At 36.4% G+C, this 27,178-nt stretch overlaps 1 protein-coding gene across 18 annotated transcripts in view; it reads right to left on the bottom strand.

Moving 5' to 3' along the window:
- Positions 1–27,178, bottom strand: part of ITSN2 (intersectin 2) — a 160,841-nt gene that overhangs the window by 79,821 nt on the left and 53,842 nt on the right. For 17 of the 18 annotated variants that reach the window (XR_016395308.1, XM_089922440.1, XM_089922436.1 and 14 more), the window contains 10 exons: positions 26,946–27,085; positions 22,082–22,145; positions 21,404–21,541; positions 20,854–20,939; positions 19,896–20,158; positions 18,657–18,806; positions 16,369–16,509; positions 15,845–15,932; positions 10,021–10,160; positions 8,655–8,735 (listed from right to left, as the gene is read on the bottom strand). Coding sequence is in view for 17 of the 18 variants with exons in the window: in XM_089922440.1 (XP_089778566.1) it covers positions 8,655–8,735; positions 10,021–10,160; positions 15,845–15,932; positions 16,369–16,509; positions 18,657–18,806; positions 19,896–20,158; positions 20,854–20,939; positions 21,404–21,541; positions 22,082–22,145; positions 26,946–27,085 (1,291 nt within the window). In the remaining variant the exon portion in view is untranslated. The remainder of the gene's footprint in view (positions 1–8,654; positions 8,736–10,020; positions 10,161–15,844; positions 15,933–16,368; positions 16,510–18,656; positions 18,807–19,895; positions 20,159–20,853; positions 20,940–21,403; positions 21,542–22,081; positions 22,146–26,945; positions 27,086–27,178) is intronic. The other variant, XM_022574327.2, reaches the window with a different exon arrangement.

Below are 27,178 nucleotides of genomic sequence, written 5' to 3'. Positions count from 1 at the left end.
TTTTATAGATGAACCCTTTTAACTTGATTGAAATGGTAGAGCTAATCTGAGTAAATGTGGTATCCAGAGACTATGCCCAAAATGTCTAAGATCAAGACTTGCAGCTTAAGACAACAAGAATACAAATACTACATTCATAGCAAAGTTTTCACAGATCTCAGCTTCTGTAGTTCTCTTTGTTGCACCTTTGTCTAAACTCTATTGATGGGACTTCCTGGCGGTCCAGTGGTTAAGACTTCGCCTTCCAATGCAGGGGGTGCAGGTTCGATCCCTGGTCAGGGAGCTAAGATCCCACATGCCTCGCGGCCAAAAAACCAAAACATAAAACAGAAGCAATACTGTAACAAATCAATAAAGACTTTAAAAATGGTCCACATCAAAAAAAATCGTTTAAAAAAAAACCAAACAACTCTATTGAAAAGCGGAAGGCTACAATGGTTACAATCTGTGGAGAAGCAGTGTGGTTTAGTGATAAGGGCACATGGAGCACTGGTCTGGAATAAGAACGCCAAGGTCTGAATCAGGCTCTATCTGTGACTAGCTGAGTAATCTTAGGAAAGTTACTTAACAGTCTCCTCATCGTAAAATGGGGTGAATTATAGTACATGCCTCATAACACTGCTATGAGGACTGAATGGGTTAATACACATAAAGTGCTTACAATAGGGCAGGGCACATAGTAAGTCCTCAGTAAATATTAGCTATATTACTGGCTGAAGTCATAAATAGAATTATAAGTTTAAAAGGAGAGTGAAGAGGAGTCAAATTAATGTCTGATCTTAATATGGCTCTAAGGTTAGCCCTCTAACTTGTCCTTTAAAACACTGTTCCAAGTCTTCCTTCATTAGCCCATTCCTCCAGTGTGTGAATTAACGAGCTTCCTTGTGCTCCCCAAGACGTTCTGTGCATTCCCCTATCACAGGCAGCGTCTTCTGACTGTATGACTGTCTCCACTGGAGTGAGTTTCTTGACAACAGGACTGTCTTTCATCAAGGTATCCCCACCCAAGAGAGAGCCTGGTACAGTGTAGTTATTTAATTAGTATTTACTGGATGAATGAAAATACATAAACCATAGTCTATGCATATTAATACAATTTGAAGAGCACCACAGGGCTTCTCAAAAACATTTCCTCTGCCTGACTTACAATGATCCTAGAAATTCTTATCATTAGACTCACTCCTCTGAGTTAAGTCATGCTTCCAGGAGGTCCTGGTTAAATCTATCAGTTAACTATCACTTTGCTGTACAGCAGAAATTAACACAACACTGTAAATCAACTATACTTCAATTAAAAAAAAAACTATCAGTTAACTGAAAAGAAGTAAACAATCTGCACTTAACGAAAAGAATTGTACTCCATCTTAACGGAATAACAGATCATTCTTTTCAGGTTAAGGAAGTTCTCTTCCATTCCTAATATGCTAATAACTTTTTCATTTTTTCATCATGAATAAATGTTAAATTTTATCAAATACCTTTTCTGCATTTAGTGAGATAAGCATACTATTTTTCTCCTTTAATCTGTTTATATGGCAAATTACAGTCAACAGTTTTACATGTCAAATCATCTTTGCATGGCTAAGATAAATCCAACTTGGTCATAATGGAGTATCCTTCTTATAAATTTCCACATTCAACTTTTCAATATTCTTTAGAATTTTTGCCTCTATGCTAAATTGGTCTATAATGATCCTTCCTCATACTATTCTTATCAAATTTTGAGGTTTATGATAGTTTCATACAATAAGTTGGGAATATTCCCTCTTCTACATTTTGAAACAGATGTATAAGACTGGAGTTATTTATTCCTTCAGTAAAATTCTAGGTCTGGATTCTCTTTTAGAGAAGATTTTAAACTATGGAATTAAAATATTTTGTGACAATAGAGCTACCTAAATATTTTATTTTTCTTGAGCCAGTTTCAGCAAATTCTGATTTGTTCATTTCACCTACGTTTTCATATTTATGTGCAAAATTTTTCATAATAGTCCCTTCTCTTTTATTGTTTGCAATGTATTTAGTTATAGCTCTTTTTCACTCCTTTATTTTTATTTTGTCTTTAAGTCTTGCCAAAGGTTTGATAATTTTATTAATCTATAAAGAGAGTCAAATTTTGGCTTTCTTGATTCTCTGTATTAAATATCTGTGTTCTGTTTCACTAATTTCCTTCTACTTTTTTCCCTTTATTATGCTAGTCTTTTTCTAGCTTCTTAAGTTGAACACTTAGCTTATAAATTTTCGTCTTTTTAACAAAAATATAACCATTGAAGGTCAAATCCTGACTCTCTGGGTTGAATTTCTGCTTGCTACCTCTGTGCAACTTAATTTACTCCTATGTGAAATGTGAACAAATAATAGGACCTACCTCAACGGGTTAATGTTAAGGATTAAATAAATTAATATAAGTAAAACATTTAGAACAGTGCCAGTCACAGATAAAGCCTTTAATAAATCCTATTATTAGTATATCTTATGAATTAGAAAATAGTTATTGACTCCTGATATGGAATATGGGGAATCTGCTCATTTACACTATCCCCTATCTCCTCTCCATCTTCCAGTGTGTGTTATAATTTAAAAATATACTTATTCTACTATTTCATTTTCATAAACATTTGACATTTTGCAACGTAATTTTTCTCCAAGTTTTTATTTTGAAAACTTTCAGATCTACAAAAAATTTGACTAAGTTGAAGACGCTGATGCTTTCACCCCAGAACTTCATCATTATTCTATGTAACTACGGTGTCAATGTCAGTACCAAACTAAATAAATTTAATAGTGACATAATAATCTTAATACAGAATTCATATTCAAAAGATGTTCCCTCCCAATAGTGTAAATATTGTCCTTAATAACAGCCTTTTTTTGGCTCCATAATCCAATCAAGGACCATACACTTCATTTCATCATTGTAAGAAGATTTCCTCCATCTTTTATGAGATTCACATTTTTAGAGTGTGGGTTAGTCAGCTATTTTACAGACCAAACCACAATTTGAGTTTGTCTAATTATTTCCTTACACTTACACAGATGAAATATTTTTGGCAAAAATAGTATAGAAGTGATGTGTCTTAAAAAAAAAAAAAAAGAAGTGATGTGTCTTTTTCAGCGCATCATATCAGGAGACACATAATGTCAGCTTCTGCCATTTGGGTAATGTTAAATTTGACTGCTTGGTTGAGGATGGCTTACCAGTTTCTGGCCTGAGTATTTTCTTTGCTCTTCATTGCCATTTCTAGATGATTATTTCTTCTTACTCTTACAAACTCCATCTTTTTCTGAGGCTCAGAATAACATCCAGCAGTACCACCCTCCCATTCCTCTTTATTGTCATCTATGGATCACCTGGTCACTGATCCTCATTCATTCATTTTCATTATTCTTCCAGTCTTTGACATCAATGTAGATGACCCCATCAAAACCTCAACTCAGACTGATCTCCTCAAACACAGGGAGGGGGAAGTGTAACCCTGGACGAAGTGAGAGAGCGGCATGGACATATATACACTACCAAATGTAAAACAGATAGCTAGTGGGAAGCAGCCACATGGCACAGGGAGATCCGCTTGGTGCTTTGTGTCCACCAAGAGGGGTGGGATAGGGAGGTGGGAGGGAGACGCAAGACGGAGAAGAAATGGGGATATATGTATAGCTGATTCATGTTGTTATACAGCAGAAACTAACACACACCGTAAAGCAATTATACTCCAATAAAGATGTTAAAAAAAAAAGGTAGGGATTGAAATAGTAACCTGGGAAATATCAGTCAAGTAACAACTAAGAGCATGTGGTTTATCTGATGCTGAGTTGAAAACTGTAAGAACTGGTGTCCAGGGTGCTGATAGGACTTGGGCAGCTCTGCTAAGTCATTCTAAGTGACCAGAAACTATGAATTCAAAAGCATTCTCAATGTTCATTCTTGGGGCTAAACATATGTATTTCAGCACACTGGAGGAAAATTTTCCAAGTGAATATTATACAGATAAGAAGGCTTAATTATCCCTTGGCACTGTTCCTTTCCTGCCTCAGAATTATTGAAAAAAATACTGAAAAACACAAATAGGATTTATGCAAATGTAAGTATTTGACAACAGATCTTCTGTATAGTTTTATAAAACATAATTATAAAAAAGTGTATATGGTTTAAGAAGGTTATAAAGTTTAAGAGCATCACAGTAGGAGGATTATAACTTTCTATTGTGATAAAATCCATCGACAAACACATGAAAGAATGCTCAACATCACTAATCATTAGAGAAAAGCAAATCAAAACTACAATGAGATATCATCTCACACCAGTCAGAATGGCCATCATCAAAAAATCTAGAAACAATAAATGCTGGAGAGGGTGTGGAGAAAAGGGAACACTCTTGCACTGTTGGTGGGAATGTGAATTGGTACAGCCACTGTGGAGAACAGTATGGAGGTTCCTTAAAAATCTACAAATAGAACTACCATATGACCCAGCAATCCCACTACTGGGCATATACCCTGAGAAAACCATAATTCAAAAAGAGTCATGTACCATAATGTTCATTGCAGCTCTATTTACAACAGCCCAGAGATGGAAACAACCTAAGTGTCCATCATCGGATGAATGGATAAAGAAGATGTGGCACATATATACAATGGAATATTACTCAGCCATAAAAAGAAACGAAATTGAGCTATTTGTAATGAGGTGGATAGACCTAGAGTCTGTCATACAGAGTGAAGTAAGTCAGAAAGAGAGAGACAAATACCGTATGCTCACACATATATATGGAATTTAAGAAAAAAAAATGTCATGAAAAAGCTAGGGGTAAAACAGGAATAAAGACACAGACCTACTAGAGAATGGACTTGAGGATATGGGGAGGGGGAAGGGTAAGCTGTGACAAAGCAAGAGAGACATAGACATATATACACTACCAAACGTAAGGTAGATAGCTAGTGGGAAGCAGCCGCATAGCACAGGGAGATCGGCTTGGTGCTTTGTGACCGCCTGGAGGGGTGGGATAGGGAGGGTGGGAGGGAGGGAGATGCAAGAGGGAAGAGATATGGGAACATATGTATATATATAATTGATTCATTTTGTTGTAAAGCAGAAACTAACACACCATTGTAAAGCAATTATACTCCAATAAAGATGTTAAAAAAATAAAAATAAAATAAATAAATAAAATGAAATCCATCGAAAATAAAACTTCTCATTTTAACTAAAAAAAGAAAAAACAAAACAATTGATCTCAACAATGATTTTTTTTACTCCATTTAATCCCTCATTTGCATTATTATACCCTGAATCTTGTCATCATCAAAAAGAGAACTACTACTGATCAGTATCCCATTTTCCAAACATAAGTTCTTATCCTTCAAGCTTTTCTTATATATGGTACATCCATTTCAACAGGTTTCCAACCTCACTGAGACCTCCATTCTGTTGACCCCATCATCCTCTCTTTTTTCATCAGCACCCCTTCCTCTCTTCATATCCCTTCATGTCCAGTACCTATTTCAGAGTTCATGTTTATCACAGTTACTGTGTTAAGATCTGTAGCTCTTTTGTTCCTCCCTCTCTGCCCATGTCTATTAAAACCTCAAACCCGTATGAATCTATTAACCTATGTCATCATCCTTTTCCATGCTTACACATAAACAGCTGAACTTTGGTGGGGAAAGAAAAAGACACAATTAGGCCTGCTGTTTTCAATTTAAATTCATGAACTCCAACTTCAAATAGGCATTTAACATTGCTCAGGACACCTACTGTTTTCCTCTACTAAGCTTGCACTCCCCACCCCCACTAAGATGTGTATTTCATGCCTACTTTTCACTCCTGAAATTCCCCAATCTTCCATTCATTCTTTTCACTACCAGCCAATAACCTTGCCTCATTAAGCCAGACTGGAATTCCCTCATCTTTCCATCTCAAAAGCAATAAAACTTCCTGCATCTGCATCCATCTCCTTCTAGTCTAGTTTGAGTTATTTCATGTCCTCAACCACCCATGAAGACTCTTTGTAATGATCTAACTTGCTTCTGATTTTAGGTTTTGAAGCTATCAACTTCCTACTCTCTACCAACAAATTTAGCCGACTTCACACCTATCTAATCCCCATATGTTACACTGGAAGTATTCTTTTTCTCTTGTCCTTCAATCTATGCTCCAGATTATATCTTAGTCTGCTTCCTTGGGACTTTGCTCCATCAATTATCACTACTTTATACGGTCAATCTCAATCTCTCACTTTCCTCCTCCTTCCCTTCCTCTCTCTTCTACTTTAAGTCTTGTCTTTCTTTTCTTTCTTCCTTTTTTTGAATTTAAAAAATAGCCTTTACTTAAAAGAATAAATTACATGGAATCAGAAGTTTCCCTAAAACCTGGGATACATGGTTTTCTGCTGTTTTTTGACTAATTTCTTTCTACTTTTTTCTCATAAACTCTATATACCAATACTAACTCTAAATGCTGTATATTTTCTGACTGAGAATATTCAAAACCATTCATTCATTCAACAAGTGTGTATTGCCATACATGATGTTCCATGCACTGTTCTAGGTGCTGGGAATTCAGCAACGAAATATTTGGCTTGAGCCTGGCAATCATCTTTAACACACTGAGATGGATAAGGTTAGTTACCTAAAAAGCTTAATTTTCTCCATTTCCATTCTCCGGTCCTAACAGAAACTATCCATTCCTCATGTATCCATATGCTGCACAAAAAGGTGATACCACTTTCAAGGGTGGTCCTAATTATTCTTTTATTTTTCAACTTTATTAAAGTATAATTGGTAAATAAAAACTGTATATATTTAAGGTATATAATCTGCTGCTTCAATACACATATACACTGTGAAATGATCACCATAATCAAGCTAATTAACATATTCATTTCCTCATATAGTTACCATTCCCTCCTTCCCCCCCCACCCCGCTCCTTCTCTTCTTCTCTCCCCGCTTTCTTTCTTTTCCCTTTCTTTCTTTCCTCCCTCCCTCCCTTCCTCTGTCTTTCCCTCTCCCTCTCTCCCTCCCTCCCTCCCTCCCTTCCTTCCTTCCTTCCTTCCTTCCTCTCTCTCTCTTTCTGTGGGAGAATGTTTAAGATATAGACTCTTAACAATACTGTATTGTATAGTTGAAATTTTCTAATTATAGTCACCATGCTGTGCAGTGGGTTTCACAACTTATCCATCTTACATAACTGAAACTTTGTATCCTTTGTCACCTTTCTTAAACAAAGTTTTCCTCATGCTCTCTTCACTCTCCTAAAGAGTTGTTTACACGCACTCCACCCCTCCTCAGCTCCCATTCATTCCTGATCTGCTGCAATCCAGCCTCTGCTGGTCACTCAACTGAGATGGCACTTTCAGAAAGGTCTTCAAAGGTCTCCTTGTTGACAATTCAATGGATACTTTTCAGTACTAAGTTAACTGACTGCTCTGTATCATTTCCAATGACTACAGAAAGCCTCTTTTCTTGCTTTCTGTAACAATAGTCAGTCTCCTGACCACTCTGACAGTGTAGGTTTCATTCCCTTTTACATTCCTAAATTGCCTCTGATGAAACCTCAACAAGCAGTGAAAGGTTGGAAGGCAGGAAGCAGAAGGAAGAAAGGAAAACAAGAGACAAGAATAATCTGCTAGCCTGTGGAGAATCAAATGCTAACTCGAAGAATCAGACTTCTGTGTGAGTACAGTCCACAAGTATCATCAAACTGCACTGTATACGTGAAGAAACACTTAGGTTTACATTTCTGTGTGATCTGCAGCAAAAGCTCTAAGACCAGATAATCTGGCCATTCATGCTATAACCATAAAGGAAAGGATGATACCATCTTTCCAACTGCCCTACCTTTGCTTAGGTAACAAATGAGCTCTACTTATGTTCTCGTCTTCACTGTGTATATATATGTAATTGCCCCACTGCCATCCATTTTAGTACTGAGTAGAATACAGTCAAAAATCTACTAGGATCAGCAAGTGGTAAATATAAAGCAACTTTCTTTAAACTAAATTAAAATAGGAATTCATTGAATGTTTTAAATATTCTTTGTGCTATCTATACATGACAAAGTGAACTACTTGTTTATAAATATGATTTAAACATTTTTATCTGTGGTGCAAGGGTATCTAAATACGAGGCCTGATAACTAGACAGAACTAAAGCTGCACCTGCATTATTTGTTCTTTAAGATTTTTCTTAAAGAAAAATCTTATAGCAGTATTAGGAAGCAGCCTGATATATACGTGACATAACCTTGCACTAGATTTCAGAAGGTGTAAGTTTTATTTTAAACAATCATTTCAGTGATATGGGTAAATAATTTAATCTCACATTCCCTTAGTTTCCCTTTTAATTGAATGAGTAATCATCCCATCAGTTAGCCCAACTCACAGGGATGTTGTACGGGAACCAGGAAATATTTCTCAGTGTCCTGGGCTCCTCATGAGAAAGGTTACTCTGGGCAACCCTAGTGATTCCTAGCATTAGACTCAAACAGGCAGTGAGACAGCAGAAGGATATTTAAGCAAGCAGAAAGAAAAATGTCTATACTGTATATGTTATTTCAAACAAGGATATTTAGATAAATGCAAAGAATAGTCTAGTTTTTTAAAAAAGAAAACAATAAAGTAACTCAAAGAAAAGGAGCTAGATATTAGAAAATAACCTTAAGTAAGAGGAAGAGGTTGTTGAGACAGCTTAGCAGAGACAAAAGGCACTGAAGAACAGAGTCATCCATATTCCCACACTGTAAGATAAGGCAGATAAAAAGCCAATTAAACTATGTACAGATTTAAAAAAAAATAATGTAGGGAAGATAACTTGGCTGGTTTGTCTGTCTATCAACGACAAATTATTTGGTTTTCTTTAAATTTTTTTTCTACAGAATATATGCTTGGGTAGAATGTATTATTAACATTATTCACCTCAAACTTCCCTTTCTTTTTTTTTTTTTTTTTTTTTTAAAACTTCCCTTTCTTAACTGAAGCCACCATGGTTTCTTTTACCATTCTGTTTACTCTGTGGTTGGTGTAACATTACTCTAAATAAGTCAGCAAAATGAAAGTCACATGAAGAGACAGAGAGCTGCCTGAAAAGCTCTGTAATACATTATGCTCTAAAAACTTTATGCTTCATTAGTAAGGGAGTAACTGAAACTAGTCCCAAATTTTAATCATATGCCATTACTCTGGTTGCTAGCTTTTAATATTTTCTTTCACAGGCATGGCTTCAGTATACAACTAACACTGAACAGAATGATAAGCATATGGTATACGTTTTGGACATCTGTTCTGCCACTGCAGCAAATAATGAATCATGAATCTACTTTTCATGCAAAATTTTTAGTGCCAAATTATGCTTTGGATTTCATTGGTTATGGCATTATTTCACAAAGGTTAATTAAATTGTAAAAAAAAAAAAAAAAAAGAATTTAGTGTTTTAAAAGAGCCTCTACAACCTGGACTATTTAAAATTTTCCATATTTCCCATTTTCAAATCTAATACTGACAAATCTAATCTAATCTAATCCTAATACTGACAAAGGTAATTATTTTTTAAATGTATAGATGCGGGCTTCCCTGGTGGCGCAGTGGTTGACAGTCCGCCTGCTGATGCAGGGGACACGGGTTCATGCCCCGGTCCGGGAAGATCCCACATGCTGCGGAGCGGCTGGGCCTGTGAGCCATGGCCGCTGAGCCTGTGCTCCGCAACGGGAGAGGCCACAACTGTGAAAGGCCCGCGTACCGCAAAAAAAAAAAAAAAAAAAAAAGAAAAGGTATAGATGCCAATAAAAACAGTCATCAAAAACTGGAAACTATGGTAAATTATAAGTTTATTTACACAACTCAATGTTTATAATACACAGAGAACATTAAAAACAATCCTGCAATTCTGGTATAGCTCAAATTATAAAATAAATTATGAAATGTACTACATATAACAATAATAGCTTCAGTTATTTATTCAATTAAATCAAAATAAGGAAGGTAGAAGGCAGCTAACTAAAAATGAATATAATAGAAGATAAATACCTTTAGTTGATTGTTAAATGAATCCATTTCTGATAGCTTAGATGCAGTTTCTTTTTCAAGAGCATCTAATTGTTCTTTAAGTCTTTGGCATAATTCTTCCTTTTCTAATGATTTTTTATGAAGTAAACCGACTCCTAAATCTGAAATACAAACATCATACAGTTTACATTTGGTAGAAGTTCCTGTCATTACCAGTAATTAACATTTACTGTCTGGTCAAATTGGTATAACTAGAGAGCCAAAGGCTATACACACATAAGGTGGATCAACTCAAGGGAAAAAACAATCAGCAGTCATTTCCCTTTTTCGGATCATATCTTGGAAGATCCTCATATGGAAATGTTATAAGCATTGGTTCTGTACTCAAAAGTACTAGAACTTGAAGTGACGCTCCATTTTGGGTAAGTTGCTTCACCAATCTGATCCACAGGCTCTCCTATTCAATGGGCATTATATCACCCACCTCATATATGAGGTGATGATATAAAGCCATTAGTACAGAGTCTGGCCCATAGTAAATACTCAATTAATAGCACCTATTGTTAAAGTAGCGTTCTATTTATTCTCAGTGCTACCAAGAAGAGGGGAATATTCACTACAAGGACTCAATAAATATTACTAACTGGATCATTCAGTGGTGTTATTTTAGGAGGTAGGAACAGAGAGCTTCATTTTATATGACCTTTTCTTACACATTTAGGCAAGGATGAAAAAACTGGATGGAAATATATGATACAGATTACATTTCAATAAATTAAGATAGCAATCTCACCATCTATTTAAATACAGCTGACCCTTGAACAACAATTGGAGGGTGGCGCTCTGCTCTGTTGAAAATCTAAGTATAACTTGCAGTTGGCCCTCAGCATACGTGGGTGCAGTTCCTCCATATCCCCAGTTCTAAGTCCTTGGATTCAACAACCACGGATCTGTGTAGTACTGTATTATTTACTTATTGAAAAAAATCTGCACAGAAGCGGACCTGTGCAGTTCAAACCCACGTTGTTCAACGGTCAACTGTACATATTTTAAAACATTATTGTATTTTTTAAAGTACAGAAATCTAGTATAAAATTCAAATAAAATGAAGCATATAGAGTAAAAAGTAAAGAAGTCTCCCTTCATCTCAACTCCTACCCCCCTCTTAGGTACTTGATATGTGCATATTCAGCATTTCCATGGGGCTTTAATGGGATCACGCTGTCTACACTGCTTGGCAACTTGTTTTAAATTTAATAACACATCTCACCATTAAAGACATCTAGATCTAGTTCATTCTTTAAAATTGCTCCCTGGTAGTCCACATTATGGGTATTCCGTAATTTATGTAACTATTCCCTTTTTGATTGCCATTTAGGTTGTTTCTGATTTTCTACTATTAAATAAAAATGCTGCCATAAACATACTTGTATGTACATTTTAACACACACAAGGAGGTATTTTAAAAGGCTAGGAGGTGAAAGAATTGCTATGTAAAAGGATGTGCACACTTTAAATTTGGACAGAAACTGCCAAACTGCCCTTCCAAAAAGCTGTACCAGTAACAATGACACCAAATTACCTGTTTCTGCATATCCCTATCACCAGATACTATCACTAATTTTTCTTTCTTTTTTTTTTAAACATCTTTATTGGAGTATAATTGCTTTACAATGGTGTGTTAGTTTCTGCTGTATAACAACATGAATCAGCTATACATATATCCCCATTTCTCCTCTGTCTGGCGTCTCCCTCCCACCCTCCCTATCCCACCCCTCTTGGTGGACACAAAGCACCAAGCAGATCTCCCTGTGCCATGCGGCTGCTTCCCACTAGCTATCTATTTTACATTTGGTAGTGTATATATGTCCATGCCACTCTCTCACTTCATCCCAGCTTACCCTTCCCCCTCCCCGTGTCCTCAAGTCCATTCTCTACATCTGCATCTGCGTCTTTATTCCTGTCCTGCCCCTAGGTTCTTCAGAACCATTTTTTTTTAGATTCCATATATATATATGTGTTAGCATACAGTATTTGTTTTTCTCTTTCTGACTTACTTCACTCTGTATGAGACTCTGGGTCCACCCACCTCACTACAAATAACTCAATTTCATTTCCTTTTATGGCTGAGTAATATTCCATTGTATATATGTGCCACATCTTCTTTATCCATTCATCTGTTGATGGACACTTAGGTTGCTTCCATGTCCTGGCTATTGTAAATAGAGCTGCAGTAAACACTGTGGTACATGACTCTTTTTGAATTATGGTTTTCTCAGGGTATATGCCCAGTAGTGGGATTGCTGGGTCGTATGGTAATTTTATTTTTAGTTTTTTAAGGAACCTCCATACTGTTCTCCATAGTGGCTGTATCAATTTACATTCCCACCAACAGTGCAAGAGGGTTCCCTTTTCTTCACACCCTCTCCAACATTTATTGTTTGTAGATTTTTTGATGATGGCCATTCTGACCAGTGTGAGGTGATACCTCATTGTAGTTTTGATTTGCATTTCTCTAGTGATGTTGAGCATCCCTTCATGTGTTTGTTGGCAATCTGTATATCTTCTTTGGAGAAATGTCTGTTTAGGTCTTCTGCCCATTTCTGGATTGGGTTGTTTGTTTTTTTGATATTGAGCTGCAGGAGCTGCTTGTGAATTTTGGAGATTGTATCACTCAGTTTTCATTTTTGCCAACTGGCAAAAAAATTCTTACTGTCACTTTAATTTGTATTTTCTTGACAACTACTGAAATTAGATAACCATCTATTTATATGGCCATCTACTTACATTTATCAGCCATCATCTTGAATTGTCTCGTCTCAACCTTTGCTGGCTTTTTCCTATTGGCTTGTCTTAGTTTCTGATTTGTAGAAGCTCTAAATTCTTGTTGTATCATACATATTTCAAATTTTTTTTTTTTTACTGTTTATGACATCTTTCATCATGAAAAAGTTTTTCATTTTTATTTCATCAAAAACTATTTTCCTTCATAGCTCTATGTATTGTTTGAAGAGACTTTTCTGACACCAAGATTATGAAAATGTTTTCCTCTGTAACATTTTTTTCTAGAGTTATATTTTATGTTTAGCCTCCCACTTTACCTAGAATTTATATCTGCATAAAGTGAGGTAAAGAGCTTCTTCACCCCCCTTTCAACTATCCCTCAAATCACTTAATGAAGAGATAGTAACTATCGAAAGCCCATCCCTTCCCCACTGATGTTAAATGCCAACTTTATCTAATCCTAAATTGCTATATATATATATATATATATATATATATATATGCGCTTGTTTCTAGACTCTCTATTTAGTTCCAGTGTTCTGTTTCTATTTTGGATCAATATTATTTTAGGTACTATACCTTTTCATAACTCATGTTTCAGTATATGATAGGGCTAGACTCCTCCCCCCACCAATGTTTTTTCTTTTTAAGTCTTGGCTCATGTTGTGTATTTTCTCTTCTAGGTTAATTTGTGAATTATCTGTCAATTTCATTTAAGGAAACCTGAATAAAACTGAATATATGGATGAATTAGTAGAGAACTAAATAACATCTTTAAAATATTGAGCAAGTTCATTCAGGAATATAATATGTATCTACTTATCCAGGAATCTTTTATGTCAATCAGTAAAGTTTTATGGCTGTGCATTTCTTCTTTGTTCATTTAACAATGAGAATGCTGATGTGAATGAGACCTTTTTCCCCCTTATTTTCTAAATAAATACTTTTGATATACAGTAAAGTTGCTGATTTTTATATGCTGATTTTGTATCCAGGCACCTTGTTAAATTGTCTTATAATTCTAACAGTTTTCCAGTATTTCAATAAATATTTAATCATTAAATTACAAATCTGCTATATGCAAGGCCTTGCACTTTGTCAATGGTAGGTAAAAGTGAAGGATAAGGCATGGGTCCTATTCTAGTCAAGGTGAGAGACAAGCAATGGGAAAAATAACAGTAAAAGAATATTCATTCTTAGTATTCAAAATGAGCATCAGTAATAATGGATGCTTTCATATTGAATGTGATCATATCACATCTACGAGCACTGTGTTAGGTAACTGAAAGAGGCAACATGGTAGTGTGGTGGGCTTTAGGAGTCAGACACACAAGAATTTGAGACCTACTATTACGTGATCTTGGGTAATTACTTATTCTCTGTGAACCTCAGTTTTTCCAAGCTGCACAATGGAAATAACAACGACTACTTTACAGGGTTGTTGTAAAGATGAAAGGAAATAATGCATGAAAACTGCCTAGCATGGTGCTTAGCACAGGGCTGAAAATCTTAAATGGTTACTATTATGGACAGAGGAATCTAAGGGATACTGGGTACTTTGCAAACTCCAAATAAAAGCTTCCTATTCTAAACTGGACTACAGCAAAGATTAATAAATTTATAAAAGCTAAACTGGATCACATTCCACAGAGAAAGAGTAGCTCTACCAGGCCCCTAATAAGACATATCCTACATTCTCTTCACAATCCAAATACTAACAATGAAGATGACAATATACTTTCTACCCTGCACAGATCAGGAGTGCTGCCTTATCCTGCTTCTGGAATGCCTGTGAGGGGTAAGGTAGGAGCTGATACACTTCGAACGGCCAAGAAAAGCACCCTGTGCAAGGAAGATTGTCTGAGACGAGACATCAGTGGAAGGTGGGAGACATAATAAGAGTAGTTCACAAGATCAAATTTTCTATTCCTGGTATTCCTTCGATGTAAAGGGACCTTTACTAGAACAACAGTCCCGGCTTCTTTCTAACTCTTAAATACTTGGTGAGATCAAGATAAGGACCCGGGTGTACACAGCCCTATACCTTTCCTATCCCTTGCTTTCTTGAGGTTGAACTGCCTACAGGAATCTGCATTCTTTTTTGTTCATGCACCCAGTGTCTTACAGGGGCAGCTGTGCTGCTCACAGATAAGCCATGCTGTCTAACATCAGCTTTATTAATAATGAGGTGATATTCTGGTCTCTCATGTCTTGCTCCTTTGCCTTATTTCTTAATTTGTTCAGAATTTGGGCAAAGAAGAGGGATGAACCTATTTATTGGCCTGCCTAAAAAAACAAAAGTGTAATAAAGAGCCCTAGAATGAAAAAACTGACAGATACTCAGTGGGAGACATTTAGGATACTTTAGCTAGTTCTAACACATTTGCAGAGTTACTTTTCTTTAAATAAATCTTTCTTCTGCTACATTGTTATTGGCATGCTATCCAATGTAGAGATTTTTTTTTCTTCAGTTTCCTGGTTGAGACTTGAATCAAGAGAAATGTTATATTCTCATAAATTACACTGGAATATTTTGTTCCACAGGTGTCAGAGGGCCAAAGTGGTAAAATTCCTTACATGAATCACAAAGTTAGATGATATAAAAGGTCTGGGAAGAGCATACCAGTCTGCTTAGGCCTATCACTGCTGTACACTATCACCCTAGAATCCAACAGGTTTGGCTCCATAGAAAAGTCCCTTCACGAACAGTTCTTTACAATTAGTGCAGGATTTTGCCAAAATGCACATACAGCCTCGTGTTCAAGCCAAACTGAGGTCTTGTTTAACTGTAATGTAACATTTTATTTGATTGGTATTTGAAATATATAAATAAAAATGGTATCAAGACAGGACGTCAGACCACAATTGTTATTTTATTTCTATTTACATTTTATTACTAAAAATGCTCCAACATGAGGTAATATTTTTCACATTTAAAAATTTTTAACTATAGACAAAAAATGTTATTTATAACAGAATAATGCTATTTTAAAACGTAACAGAATATAACTGATACATTCAGAAAAGAATAAAAGAGGCAAAACAAACCTTAGAGACTTACCAGGTGTGTTACTGAGCTGCATATTTTTAATTCTTTCATTTAATAATTGCTTCTCTGGCACCAAATAGATAAGCTTATTTTGATATTCCTTATAAAAAGAAAAAGAAACTCTGTAATGTTGTCTAAGAATTTTCTGAAAATGTTAAAACATGATTTAATCACTCTTGAAACTTAGTATAGGAATAATACATAGAATAATATGTAAATTGCTTACAACTTATGGATAAATTAAAATGGAATTAAATGATGTATTTATTTATTTATTAAAGACTTAAAACTCAAAGTGGTAAATGCCCAGATATTGTATAAATATTAAGCAGAATTTAACCAGATGTTAAGCACAGTTTTAGGGAGTCCATGAGATTCCTGATATTATACAAGATTTGTATATCTACATGCCTTTAGGAAGGATGTCTATCAGAGGCTCAAAGGGGTTCATGACCCCAAAAGTGAAAAACACTCTATTAGGAAGAATTATTAATAACTGCTCATGTTTAAGGACAATTCAGCAGCAAAGGACTTACCTGAAGTTCCTGTTGAAGCTGCCTGATTTCCATAATTTCCAGGTCACACTGCTTATCCAGAACTTCCAGCTCAGTCTTTTGAGTTTGCTTCCTGAGTCGGACGTCTTGAAGTCTGCTTGAGATCTGCTGATGTTTGCCATTCTATAGGAAGAGAAACATATGGTAACATAAAATGCTAATAGGAAATGTTCTTATCAAGAGAACAATATTTTTATTTAAATTTTAAATGTCATTTATCATTTATACTCAGTCTAAGATAAATGTCTAAAACCAAGTTAACTCAAGAGAGTTATTAGCAGGAAATGTACCACTGTGAGTGTAAGAGCCTATTATGTTAAGATGAGAAAGCACAAACATAACACACTGAATTTTTTTCTGAACTCAGCATTTAGGCACTAATTCATAATATTAAAATATAAACAATCTCTTAGAATAATAAGGAGGAATAAGTGTGTGCATATGACAATTAGCATTACATTCTCTGAACTTCTATTTCTATCCTCAATGCTGCCATCTAATTCTTCTAATTAAACGGTGTACAGGAGGGCCTTTTGGGGCCACACTACTCTTCTCCTATACCAATATTCCTTTCCCCTTGTTCTGAGAAAAAAAAAACAAAAAAAAAACAGAACAAAAAACAGCAGGATTCTCAATGGAAGCTAATAAGAAGGGTGAGGTGTTATGAGCTGAACTGTGTCCTCCACAATTTATATGTTGAAGTCCTAACCCTCAGTAACCTCAGAATATGACTGCATTTGGAGACAGGACATTTAAAGAGGTAATTAAATGAAGTCTTATGGGTGGGCCCTACTCCAATCTGACTGGTGTCCTTATAAGAAGAGAACATTTAGACACAACAGAGACAGCAGAGATGCACAGGCAGAGAAAAGACCACATGAGGACACGGCGAAAGGCAGCCATCAGCAAGCCAAGGAGAGAAGCCTCAGAAGAAATCGAACATGCTGACACCTTGATCTTGGACTTCCAGCCTCCAGAACTGTGATAAAAATTGCCACCTGGTCTGTGGTATTTTGTTATGGCAGCCTTAGCAAATAAAGTGGGGTGAGGAAAAATGAGGCTCCTGGTTAAACATCAACAATAATGAAAGTTTTTACTGAAAAGTATGTTTCATATTTGAGAAATACATGCTGAAGGGAATATGCTGTGTCCACCCTGGATATCATGTTATTATCTTCAGCAAATATAAGTATGGGCCCTGGACCTTTCCAGACTCTGCACATTAATCTATGCTACTGCTTGGTGTGTTACCCCAGTTCTTGGGGGAAAAACAATCAAAAGGTTTCCTCCCATTGTATTTTTAAGGAAAAACACACAGTCAAGATAACGGTTCAGACAGATACCCAAGTAGCTACACAAAGTAGTTAAAGTTTTTAGGACTGTTTTGTAGTACTATGGCATGATTAACAACTGTGGTATGCTTTCCTATTCTTTTGAAGGCATAAAACAGTACCTTTCTGATGAAAGATATTGTGGTTTTTAAAAAAATGTAATTCAATTCATCAACCAAATAAAACATTAGACTACAATTAAACAAGATGTAAATATGGCTCTACTACATAGCTACACATGCATTTTTTGCAAAACCTTACTGTATAATCAGGTCAGGCTTATGGGATTACAGGGTCGTAGTAGAATAGTATGCCTTACTCAGACCCTTTCTATCTTCTCACTTTGCATTTCAAGCAAAGTCTTTTAACAGATACTCTGACATCTGATGTGTAAAAACTGATAAGCATAATGGCCAATATTTGTTAACAACCATAGTCTTTTAGAACTGAAAGGAATCCTAAGAGATCATTTAGGTCAGCAGTTTCCAGTCATTTTTTCTTTTTAGCAGTAGAATCCCTTTTTCCAAGCAAATTTTAGATAAAACTCCAATAAAAGTACAGCAGATAAATGTGGCGATTCTCTGTTGTGAAATGTGGGACGAAGAAGTGGGGAGAGGAGATGCTGTCCTAGCGCCTAGGCTCTCCTCTCCCCCTTCTGGTTATTCCTCTGCAGACCACCTTCCAGAGACCATGCCCAAGAGTACCTTGTTTATCCACATCTGAACTAAGACCACAACACAATTCTCAGCATTTCGAGTCACTATCCTTTTTTAGTAAACTATACTGTCTAAACTGTTAAAAAGCACATATGAAAATATGACTATTTAATTACATTAAAACATAACACATTCATGAGGTAGATTTAAAAAACAATAATATTTTTCAACAGGTAACTCTAAGCATCATTCAGATAAATTTCACTTAAACCTATAGCCATACCAGTGCTTCCAACTCGAGATGAAGGCTTTTCTTTTTAGAGTTTAACCTGACAATTTCTTCCTGTTCTCTATTCCTTCGATTGAGAAGCTCCTGTCTACGAATTCTCTCCCATTCTAAACGACGTTGTCTTTCAAGTTCTTGTTTTGCTGCCTGAAAATAATGAATTAAAGTTAATTTTTAAATTAACAATTTTGCCTCATTCAAAAACTGATGGAATGACAAAGTAAAGATCAGGCAGCATTTAGCACTGAGTGGGCTTGAGTTTCTAAGGGTAACTGGGCAAACCTAGTTTTATCAATGGGCCTAATCTAAAGACTTCCACAAAAGCAAATTCATCCGCCAAATTTTCTGATTGCTTCATAGGGCCATCCTCTTGCTGTAGTTACTTTTCCCTTAATAAACAAAAGGATGACTTCAGGGCTTCCCTGGTGGCGCAGTGGTTGAGAGTCCGCCTGCCGATGCAGGGGACACGGGTTAGTGCCCCGGTCCGGGAAGATCCCACATGCCGCAGAGCAGCTGGGCCCGTGAGCCATGGCCGCTGAGCCTGTGCGTCCGAAGCCTGTGCTGCGCAACGGGAGAGGCCGCAACAGTGAGAGGCCCGCGTACCGCAAAAAAAAAAAAAAAAAAAAAAAAGGATGACTTCATAAATGCAAATGTTAGTAGGAATAACTGTACCTTTATTCTGTCATCAGGGAAGAAAAATATTTTATTTACCTTATTTCAGTGCCACTGTAATTTACTGTGGTCCACGCACAGCCCTTGAAAACACAACCAGGCCTCCCAGGGACCCCACACAGCACCAGTTTTCCCAAAGACCTGTGCAAGCCCACCCTCGTGATCCCTCTCATGGCCTTCAACTCCCCACTCTCTTCTTTCTGCCTCTCCAATTACTTGGCCTTTCACTCTGGATCCTAAACTTACTTTCGTTTAAGGACCTGATCACACTGACTTCTTCCTCTGGCTCCTCACTCAACTCAGCTTTGCAACCAATCTTGCACTGATTGAGGTATCACCTGCAGACATGCTTTCTCTACCAGCTGCCAGCCCTGAAACCCCTCACAAGCAAGGACCCTCTGTCTCTCCACAGGAGAAGGAAGATTCAGATTCGTACAGGGTAAGAATGAACGAATGATGCTGAGAAAAAGCACAACAAAAATTACCATTTTTTATCAAATGAAATGTAGCCACTTACTAAATGAAATGATTTTCCTGGGAAATAAAATAACTTAAAAAAATAACCTCTCGTCTTTCTATCTCTTTTCTCCTTTCTTCCTCCCGTTGTCTCTCCAATTCCCTCTGCTTCTCCAAGCGTTTTTCTAATTCCAGTTGCTTCTTCCATTCTTGCTCTTGTAACTCTCTCTGTTTCCGTTCCCACTCTTCCTTTTCCTTCTGGGCTTTGCGCTCTGCCTCCCTCTGCTGCTGCTCCATCATGGCCTGGCGTCGCTTTTCCAGTTCCATGTTCCCCCGCTCATAGTTGGCTTTCCGCTTGTCCTCGAACGTAACTAGATAAGGTATATTGTAAGCATTCTTCAACATCAAGCCTAATGAACCTGTAATCTAGTTTCAACGTCCTCATGCCTCGTGATCACGTGACTGCTATTTCTCTGTGGATACTTCTCCGAAGGATAATTTTAACTCAAATGTAAATAGTAAAATATTTACTTTCTTATAAGAATATTCATTTTTGGAAAACAAATCTCTAAGTTTGAGTCCATCCAAGAGAAAAATAATTTTACTATTCCTGCCAATGAAAATGCTTTTCAATTTTTTTCTCAGCATTTTCTTCAAGGATAACCAAAGTTGTATGGCTATATATTTGTTATATTTGGTATATGTCATTAACTTTTTAATATTTTAAAATACCTACACATGTACTTTTTCAACCAGTATTTAATCTTTTTTTAAAGCTCAAGATTTCATTACAAAGCTTGCTATAATGATTTTTCCAAAAGTGGGAGAAACACTTTAACTAGGACACCTAATACATACACTCTTGCCAAATATACACACCTGTCTCTTCCTCTCAGTTTTGACTATCTTAATTTTACTGATGGGGAAATCCATCCCATTCATCAAATAGTGTCTCATACAGCATATAAAATATTAAGAATTTTAAAATTCTAAATGTTCATTTATATTTCATGGTAAAATTTAAGAGAATTCACAATAAATATACAACTTGGACACTCGATGCTACCTGGTAATTTTTTCTGAGGTTCCTCTTCTTGTATTTTCTGATATGAAGGCAGAGTTCCATTAATGGAATCAATTTGCTTTCCTCCTCTAAGAAAAGCAAACAACAAATAAATTTAGCATCATGAGATCTGAGAATTTTTAGATCAGACTATATAGACTACCACTGACTAGAGCAATTTAATATTTAGAATGTAATTAAAGATATTTAAAATATAGTGTGGTCTATAGTTACACTGTACAGCAGTGTATGGATTATCAAGCCAGAGAGATGTGGATTCAAATCATGGTTCAGCCAATTGCTATTCTTGGGTAAATTTATTCTTAATCTCTTTACTCATCAGTTTCCTTATCTATGATGTGGTGAAAATACACACCTACTTCTAATATCTACTCTCTTCTCAGTGTAACTCATTAAATACCAAAATCAAATGGCAATGTAAATGTTCGATTTTCCACGAAACTAGAGCAGAGGCCTCAGGAAATCCCAAAGTAATAATCATGTCTGCCAAACATGATCGAAACAACACCCCTTCATCTACAGAGGCACTCACCTAAAAGACGGAGGGACAAGCTCTGGAGGTAAAGTCAGTGGCAATGGCTGTCCAGCTTTGGCCATATCAGTGAGGTGCATTGCAAGGATAAACTCCTCAGCTTTTAGCTGCCCATCACCATCAATGTCAGCCAGAGTCCTAAAGAAAATATGAAAATTCACAACTAAGAAAGTCTATTTAGAGTAAAATATTTTCAGAAGAGTTCAATTTTTTATTTTTAAAACAAGAATAATGACAGTAGAACAGCTGGGCTAACACATTTTAGTGAAAAGTAAATACACACAGAAAAGTGAGCTAATTTTTACCCTCAATTTTCATATCACAAAAGAGAGGTAAGAAACGTTGAAATGGAAAGGGAAATATTCCTTCTGAAAAGGTGGCTTGTCTTGGTACATGGTTAATTCACCCATCAAATCACATTTAGCTCCACATTAAAAATGAGATATTCTCTAATTCTCCATAGAAGGCATTATATAAAAGCAAACAAGTTTTACTTGTAAAATAATTAAATGCCAAATTCTTGAGGATAACATTTTACAAAGCAATTTTATTTGCTTACAGGTTTGCATTAATTTTCACATGGCCGCTTTTATGGAATGCTTCTGAGTCACAAACTTTTACAGAAACAGTATAACAGAAAATGTATAGTTAAAAATCATAATCAACGGGCAAACTCACCAAATAGTAGCTAGCTGAGTTTGAGAAAGGTTTGACTGAAGAAGGGCATTTCTAGCTTGAAAACCTGATTGTGTGAGAAAAAGCATAAAAAAATTCTTTAGCCTCTTAAAGTCATGCAAACTTAAATAGCTGTACCCTTGAAATAACACTGCTGCTACCCTGGGATAGCATCGGCTTTTACCATGCACCAGACACTGAGCATTCAGTAGTCATCAAAACAAACACATTCCCTGGACCAAGGAGTTTAAAGTCTACAGTTAGTAGAATCAAGTGCTCCCGTGTCCTTTCAGAAGATAATGGTACACACAAGTGACTGACACGATGGACTAAGCCAGCGACACAGAGTATTAGAGGCCAAGCTCTCAAAGCACAGCTTCCTTAAGCATTTTCAGATATTCTCTTATCTCTCTGATCATTCCTTCGTCTCTACTCTTCCTCTTCTAAATGACCTGTAAATGCTGGCATTCTTCACGGATCTATCCTGGGCACTCTTTTCTCTCTGTGCATTCATATCCATTTCTATGACTTTAAGCAGCACCTAGAGGCTGAGGATTCCCAAATGTACATCCACAGCCCAAACCTCTCCTCTAAGTTTAGACTTCTATATCCAACTGAAAAATCAATGTATGTATTTTATAAGCATATCAAACCAAATACATATAAAACTACTCTTTCAATCCCCATCCAGGCCCCTCTTCCTAATCTTCACCCAAATCATTCTTCCTCAGTCCTCCCTTCTCTATGAATGGTATCACAATCCATCCAGTGGCTCAAGCCAGAAATCAAAAAGTCCCCCCTGAACCCTCCCTCTCCTGTACACCCATATCCAACATCAAGTCCTACAGTTCTACATCATTGCATGTCTAGGTCCTTCTCACCTGTGAAGTCGAAATCTAATGTCACCTTCTCAGAAAGGCCTTCTCTGTCCACCCTACCATTCAATACATTTCCTGCTTTTATCCTTTATATCTCATATCACAATTTGTAATGTAACATTTGCTTGTTTACCTGTTTGTTTATTTCCCTTATTATGCTAAGTTCTATGAAGACAAAAGCCTTGACTGTTTTATCCACTAACGTATACCCCATACCTAGTAAACAGATGCTTAACAAATATTTGCTAAAGTAATGAAGAAAATTGTAATCCAAAATTATCCTCTATCTAAGGTGCAATGGGGGCTTACTTATGCGATAGCAACTGATAATAACAATAGCTAACACTCACTGAATGCTTACTATGTATGGTAAACTGTTCAACTTCTTTTCTCTCCCTCAGTGTGAGAAAACAAAAATATGTCTCTGTAACAGGCTCCTAATCTTCAATGAATATATTCCAGAACAGAAAATCCCTCTCTGCTTCAGTGGAGCGTTCACTCCTGGTGAGCTTGTCTGTGGCTTTCTGACCATGATGAAGCCTGAGGCTTCTCTAGGGAAGGTCACCTAGTCAATAAAGCAGGTGCTACACCTCCCACTCTCAGGTGCCTAAGCCACAAGTGCCAGAAGAGTCAGCCCTACCCTGCGTTAGCCTGAGTCAAGGACTCTCGAAACAACTCTGCACAGAAGAGATACAACTGCCAGCTCTTCCTCAGCGACAACTTGCACTACAAAGCCAGCACCGATGCCGTTAAACCCACTGCTTCACTGAGCTTTGAACACAGAGATCTGGATAACCAAAGCTACATATTCTATATGGAACAACCTCAAATATACCACACATTATAACAAGCAATCAAATGTTTATATAATTTTAAAATCTTTTCCATTCTTTTTTCTATCTGGCCATTTAACAGAAATCACATAAAGGAAACACACTGGAAATAGCTCACAGCCTCACTCAATTAATACTTCTCAATAGATTTCATATAAAAAGTAAGATTTGAGGAGGTTTTTATGTTAAAAAGAGGATTCTTCCAATAAAGAAATGGCAGGCTATTTCAAACCAAGAAAGGTTCTATAACTAAAGTTTCAGCTCTTGGACAAAGATAACAAAGCAGACCCCTCGCACTAGGCAACAGAGCAAACAACAGGAGGAAGGGAAGGAATGCAATGGTTAAAAGTGCACTGGCGGAAGGCTTAAATGTGTGCAGGCCATGTGAGTAATACAGAGGCCAAAGAGAGGCAGCAGAGGAAGCTGCACTAAGGAAGCTCACTCGAGCATGCACACTACTGGTTCGCCAATACTTTGGATATCCTATTTCCTGTGCCTAAAATGCTAGTCCCCCGACTCTCTACCAGGCAGTCTATTTATCCTCTAAGATCCAGCTCAAATGTCACCTCTCCTGTGAAACGCTCTCTTACAACCTCAGCATTAGTCACTTTCTCATCCATATTAATCACAGCACTTTTAAACCACTGTTCACTGAGATTATGTGACCTATACTATGGGCTCTTTAAAGACATGGGCCATGTCTTCTTGTCTGCATTCCAGTGTCATACTGAGTTCCCAGAAGATATGTGACTCAGGAAATATTTGAGTCAATGAATCAATCTAAATAAATCATGACTGAGGGTTTATGGGGAAGAGAGGAGGAAGAACAAAAGGGAAAAATTAGACCACTAACTGCTACATTCACTGAACAAAGCATACCACATAAGTCTAGGTTAGCCCTGTCCTCATATACGTGGGGCTCATGCTCAGTTTCAAGACACCAGAGAGAACTTCTTCTTTCAAAGAAAATCAATCCTTCCCTTAACTACCGATATACAGCTTTACTCTTGTAAGTCTAATAACATTTTCTGAAAACACGATACACACCCTTCATGCAATGTGTCACATACAAATAAAGTAACATTAAGGGAACATTTCCTCACAGTTGGCTCCCCACTGCCCTTCATACTGCAACACAAACCCACTTTTGTTTATACTCTATGTTTGCAGTACCTACACAAAGGGTACTAATTTTAGGTGTACTGATCAGTGGATTTTTACATGAGTATGCACACATGCAACTAACACCCACCTCAAGATACAGAATGTTTCCAGCACCCCAGAAGGTTCTAACATGGTCCCTTGTCCAACAGAGTAACTACACTATTCTGATTTTTATCACCATCAATTCAGCTTCCTGTTCTTCAACTTCATATAAATGCATTAAATATTATGGATCTTTTGTGCCAGACTTCTTTGACTCATGCAACATCTGTGAAATGATCCAAGTTGTTGCATGTATCAGCAGTTCATTCATTTTTATTGCTGCAAGGTATTCTGCTAAAGAAATACACCCTAATTTATTTATCCATTCTCCTGTTGATGGACATTTAGGCTACTTATTTTTTGGATGTTGTGAATAAAGCTGCCATGAACACTTCTGTACATGTCTTTTTAGTCCACTTCTGTTAATCTGAAAAAAGAAACTTCTTCAATGCAAAATGTAGAGCCCAAATAAGTTCATTTTTTCAAATATGAGAATTGTCTGACTTTATGTTAATGTTAAATACTATAGTTTGAATATAATTTCACAGAATCTAAGATGCCATTGATTATAAGACACCCCATTATTTTAAGTAACACTAAGAAGGAAAAATCACTGCCAAAAAAAAACAAAACATGACACAACGCTAAGATACCACTGATGATAATACACATCCCAATTTCAGAGATGTTAAAATTCCAAAAAAAAAAAAAAAAAGATTACTTAAAAATATAGTATAGTTCCACATAATTTAACAAAGTTACAGAAATTTATAGTTCTTATATAATATTTGATACATATATAGTATAGTTGTAAGTTATGAAGTATATTAATAAAAGTCACCCATTAACCTACTATACAACTTAAGAACTAGATCATTACTAAATTCTTTGAAGCTATCTGTGTTCCCTGATTTTATCTCCATGCCTCCCCCAGAAAAGGCAACTACTATACTGAATTTTTTGTGTATAATTCTCGTTTTTTTTAAAGATTTTACCACATAGATATGTATCTTTAAAGAAAGTATTGCATATTGCGTATTAGCTTTTCCAATCAATTCCAAAAGTTTTATTGCTCCCTTGCCCCAATGCACAACTAGAGACCCCATACTCCTATTTCATATACTGCTTTTCATCCTCCAAACATGTCGTGTACTTTTTGCTCTTAGGATTTCTTCCTTGTCACCCTCAAATGCCCTCACCTTCAATCTCTATCTGAATCCTAACTTTTTTCTTTTATGATAGGGCTTCAATGCTCCCTTCCTATAAGATGTTTTATCTTATTTCTTCAGTATTAATATCTCCTATTCTATGTTCCCTAGCACTTTAAAGCTCTATTATTTTTAAACACTCATTTTACTCTGTCTAAACTATAATTTGTTGTTAAGTGAAGAGAGAGGCAAAAGTTAGAAGATGGGAATTCTACTTGCCTATTACCCTCTGTTTATGTCCCCCTTCACTATCCTCAATTAGTGAAGTTTGGATGTTTGTTCTAGCATGGACTCAAATGTTCTATGGGGATCTCAGGTCAGGTTTTATGGCTACATTTGGGTTGGAGCTTTAAAGGGGAACAATGCTCACATGAGGTGTTTGGAAGGACAAGCAGAGAAAGAACCAATGAGGAAGGAGACTCTCAGGGAAACTGAGCTGAAGCTTAGTGCCATACTCTCTTATCACATGAAGTTCTCCATTCACTGCATTGGAGGATGAGGTTTGACCTTCTCAAGGGAGAGATCTTCTTTCCAAAAAGCTGGGTGTGCTCAACTTGATTATAAGAACTTTGAACGCTTACACAACTTAAACATTATTTGTATTTATCAAATGCCTGCTAAATTTTTTGGATGTTAAAATTTTAAATGAGCTACAAAATACAACTTCAAATAAAATTTCTTTAATAGAAGTCCATATAAAATCATAACTCTCTCACACTCTTAAGCACCGTATGCCGCTTACCTGAGAGGTATCCACTCATGCTTTTGTCAAGACTATTAAATTTCTGCCGATATTTTAATCTTGAAGGCTGAGGAACTGCCCACTCTGAGGTCCCAGTCTTGGGTGAGTTCCCTGAGAGGGAAGCAGTTGAGGAAGTTGAGCTGTAACAAAATTTATTTAAAATTTTTGTTACTAAATAAAATACGTTTAGTTAAGTCAGAGACAATAAGAATCATACCTTCTATAATATAAGA

Source organism: Delphinapterus leucas, chromosome 13, assembly GCF_059928025.1.
Source record: "Delphinapterus leucas isolate spDelLeu-1000000601 "Yukka" chromosome 13, BTC_Dleu_Yukka2, whole genome shotgun sequence".
Lineage (NCBI taxonomy): Eukaryota > Metazoa > Chordata > Mammalia > Artiodactyla > Monodontidae > Delphinapterus > Delphinapterus leucas.
Note: the sequence above shows the minus strand (reverse complement) of the source record. Positions and strands in the feature narration are given on the sequence as shown.